This window comes from Numenius arquata, chromosome 24, assembly GCF_964106895.1.
Source record: "Numenius arquata chromosome 24, bNumArq3.hap1.1, whole genome shotgun sequence".
Lineage (NCBI taxonomy): Eukaryota > Metazoa > Chordata > Aves > Charadriiformes > Scolopacidae > Numenius > Numenius arquata.
In genome coordinates, this window is record NC_133599.1 from 2,690,377 (window position 1) to 2,694,359 (window position 3,983).

General features: G+C 56.0%; 1 protein-coding gene across 1 annotated transcript; it reads left to right on the forward strand.

Annotated features, from left to right (window-relative positions):
- Nucleotides 1-3,117: 3,117 nt before the first annotated feature.
- BLACAT1 (BLACAT1 overlapping LEMD1 locus) lies at nucleotides 3,118-3,219 on the forward strand. The gene has a single exon (XM_074163206.1). It carries the CDS (start codon nucleotides 3,118-3,120, stop codon nucleotides 3,217-3,219), a length of 102 nt encoding a protein of 33 aa, XP_074019307.1.
- Nucleotides 3,220-3,983: the final 764 nt, after the last annotated feature.

Here is a 3,983-nt window from a genome sequence, read left to right on the forward strand (position 1 = left end):
CTCTGCAGATTTTAGAAAACCAGGCTGGTGATCCCCAAATCATCAGTCACTCCTGCAAATCTTGGCTGTAGAGGTGGACAGACTAGCTATCATGAAAGGCAAATGAAATGAAATTTCTGGGAACTTTTCTACATTTCATTACAAATGATTTAATTCCAGTTGGTTCTCTGCAAAAATACGGGACCAATTTCCATTGCAAATGATCCCATTTCCTAGGAAAAAAGAAAAAACAAACCCCGACGCGCTGGCGGCAAAAGGCAGCTTTGAAATTCAGGGTTTAAAATGCAAAACTTAATGTTGTTTTTTCCACCCAAGTAGCTAAAAGTTAATTCAATGGCATTTCTCAGAAAGAGTGAAGCTGGGGCAGGGTAAGAAAACCAGCTGAAATGAGTGGTCCCGGTGCCTGAGCATCCCTTCCCTGGGGCCGGTGGCCACCGGTGTCACCTGGTAGCCCCAGCCTGTCCCTGCAGCAAGGCTGTTCTGACCCCTGCCCGCACCCCTGCCTGCACCCACCTCCCCTCCCAAAGCCTCCCCGTTTCAGCTGCGCTGCCCAGCGAGGCCCAGGGAAATGGGTAATTGCCGGGCTAAGGAATAGACTCTGTCCAGCTGGTTCAGAAAGACATTTTTTAGGGCTCAGGGAAAGTGACATTATTAAAGTGAGCATGCTGATTTCAGACAGCTCCCAATTCATCACTGTGACAGTGACAAACACGGCCTGGGGTTATGCAGTTGACTAAAGAGAATTCTCTAGCTTTACATTTTTAATGCTCCTCGCATTTTCTCTGCTGCAGTGGAGTTTTATCCAAAGGATCTTCTCCCTTGAAAAGAAAGGGCAGCGTGGGTCTGTGAAGCATGCCCAGCCCTTGCAAATCAGGCAGGGCTTCTGTCATCACTGCCCAAGCCAGTTCATTTATTTTTTAATTATTCCTTGCTCCTTCAGGATCCTTTTTCTACCTTTTCAAGAAGAACAGGAGCGTCAGCCTCAGCTGGGCTGCCTCTATTCTCCGGGGCTCATTCATCATTGTCTGCTGCCTGAATGGGAGGCAGAGGGTCAGCCTGAAAAGCCTCCACGTTACAAGCTCCTCTAAATATATCAATAGCTCCCTAATGGACGCTGGGGTCCCAGCCGGACCGCCCAGGCTCTCGGGGTGGCTTTGTGTCTGCGAAGGGGGAGGGAGGATGGGCCGGGCACGGCTGGGGGACACAGGGTGGCACGGGGCAGCGGGGATGGGCACCCCCGGGGACCAAGAGCTGCTCAGCCCAGGCTGCCTGGGAGGTCTGGTGGGGGTTTGCCAGGTTAATACGGAGAGTGTTCAACGGCGGGGACGGCTCTGGGTGGGAGCCCTGTGCGGGCGAGGAAGGTGTTTGCCAGGGGACATGGTTCAGTGGTGGACTTGGCGGTGCTGGGTTAACGGTTGGGCTTGATCTTAAAGGTCTTTTCCAACCTAAACGATTCTATAATTCTATATATCTGGGTTTGGCTGTGCTGAATCAGACTCAGTGAGCCAAACCGGGGTGCCGGCTCCCAGAGGCTTCTTCTCCTTCCCTGCTGGAGCTGTGCAGAGCCGGGAGGGCGCAGGGGCCGGGAGGTGAGCAGACCCCCACCCCAGCAGGCTGCCCCCCCCCTACAGCCCCTCTACACCAGCCCTTCCCTCCCAGATCCCATTCTCAGGCTGGTAACAAAAAGCAGCAGCACAAAGAGGGACGCGGAGACCTGCCGCTACGCTGAGAAGCCATTCAGAACGGGAGACTCATTAAAGCGCCTGTTGTCATTATTTGTGAGCTCCAGAGGTAGCCTTATTTAATTTGGGAGCTACTAGACAGGTACCCAGATGGCTGGGGAGATGGGGGGGGGGGGGCAGCGGCAGAAGTGAATTAAATGCTGGGCCCCTTGGAAAGGGGGAAAGCGGGAAGGCAGGGATGTGGCATCACCCCCCCCTCCCTGCAACATCACCGCTGGAGAAATGGGGGTCCACGGGCCCCACCTGCTTTGGCTTTTTTCCCTGTAGTTAATTTTCTCCCAGCTGTCCCTGCTGTGAACTAGGGCTGCTCCCAACTCTGCAGGCAGCATGCTGGGGGCTCTCAGCAGTGCTCGGCTATTGTGTGGGGGGGTCGCTTTTCTTTGCTACTGTTGGTGGCTGTGAGCCTCGGGAGGTGACAGTGTCCCCTACACTGAGATGTCCTCTTAGTCCTTGAACAGCATGAGCATTGCGCCCATTTCACAGATGGGTAGACTGAGGCCCTGAGATGGTCCCTGTCCATGCTGGTGCTGGTAGGGAACAGATGCCGAGTTGAGGCTCTGCAGGGAGCCCCAGGCAGTGGCTGTGCTGTGGGTGCTGCGGTCCCTCCGCTCCCTGCACGGCTGGAGGAGGGACAGTCCGTGGTGGTGAGGATGTGGCTTGCTGGGCAGCGCGGCTCTGTCCGGGCCGGGTATGGCTCCCTTTGAGCACCAGCACCACCTCTGCTGGGGCAAAGTCAGAGCTGGTCACCTGCCGGTCATCTTTGTACAAAAGCTAAAAATGAAAGCAGGGAGAAAATGAAGGTTTCACTTCATAGTATTTCTGCGAGTATTTGTTATTTATATTTAAAAAAAACAGACCTTCATTTGCATAATTACATTTTGCAGCTGTTGGGCCGTAATGTGGGCTGCGCTTTGGGGCATTATTTTATCCGTTGGAAACGGACACAAAGGGAGTGAGCTCCGCTCTCAGCTGTGCCTCATTGTGCCGGAACCGCTGGCGCTGCCCCCGCGCCGGGGCGCTCCCAGGGCACCCCACCTCCCCGCACCGGGCCCTGCAAGCTGTCCCCGCGTCTGTCCCGATTGTTCGCTGCTTTTGAGGAGAGGAGTTTGGGGAGTGAGGGTGGGGGAGTTTGTTTTAATCTCCTCGTTGGTCTTTCGCTGGGTGAGGGATTGGGGAGCGCGTGGCTGGGGGTCTGGGATGCGGGGAAGGAGGGGGAAAGGGAGATGTGCGCTGGAGAAGGGGGATGTTCCAGTTTGTGATTTTGGGGTTCTGCCTGTGCATCCCCTGTACAGCCACAGGAGCTGCCCTGACTCCTCTCTCTCTGTCCCCATCCAGGTCTCCTGGGGGTGCTCCCGAGCCTCTCCTGCCCCAGGGGATGCCCCAGTTCACCTTTGCTTGCTTCTGCGGGCTCCACGGCTTCTGCAAGATGAAGAGGAAGAAAGAAGCGTCCAGTGCGGAGCAGGAGACGGCAGTGTGAGGAGCGGACTCGTGTGTGTGCCCCGCTGAGCCCTGCCTTGGGACCCTGTCCCCTTCCCCTCGGTATGCTGGGACTGCCGGGGGGGGGACATTTGCTGCCTCTTTTCTTCTCACCTCTCCAAGGACCAGCTCCCTGCTGGGCATCACCCTCTGTGGGCACTGTCTTGGGGTGTCTCAGGGGGCTGGGATGATGTGCCTGGGATGGGGCAGGGGCAGGGGAGCCCAGGGTTGAGCAATGGTTTTGCTCATCGATAGCAGCAGCGGGACGGGGAGAGCATGGGGAGAGCTGGTTAATCTGCTCTAACACACTTATCCTGCAGCTTCTCTCATTCTCTCTCCTCTCCCTCTTCCCAGATACTTGCGTGGCTGGGGGAGAGCCGGAGCACAGGAATGACCTTGCCCAGAGGCAGAAGCAGATGCTGTGGATGTTATCAAGGTGCTGCATCAATTCTGCCCCCTGACACCCAGCCTGGCCGGGCACGGAGCCCTGGGGACCCGAGCAGCCACTGTCGGAGGGACCCTGGGTCCAAGCCGGGTAAAGATTTCCCTCCTGAGCGAGTCAACCTGCCCTTGCTCCAACAAGTCTCAACAGACAGGCCTGGAGGGGTTTTCAAAAGCCGGGGCCAGACCTTGTCCTTCCTGGAGTTGTAGTGCCGGAGAGGCTGGTCCCTGGCTGGTAAGTTGTCCTGCTGCTGCAGAATTGGCTGAACATAAAAAACAAGCTGGTTTGGGGCTTGTTTTGTTTTTTTTTTTAAAGTCTGTCTC

Excerpts from the sequence above, each read along its gene's own strand:
- BLACAT1 (XM_074163206.1), top strand. The coding sequence starts at position 3,118 with ATGCCCCAGTTCACCTTTGCTTGCTTCTGCGGGCTCCACGGCTTCTGC.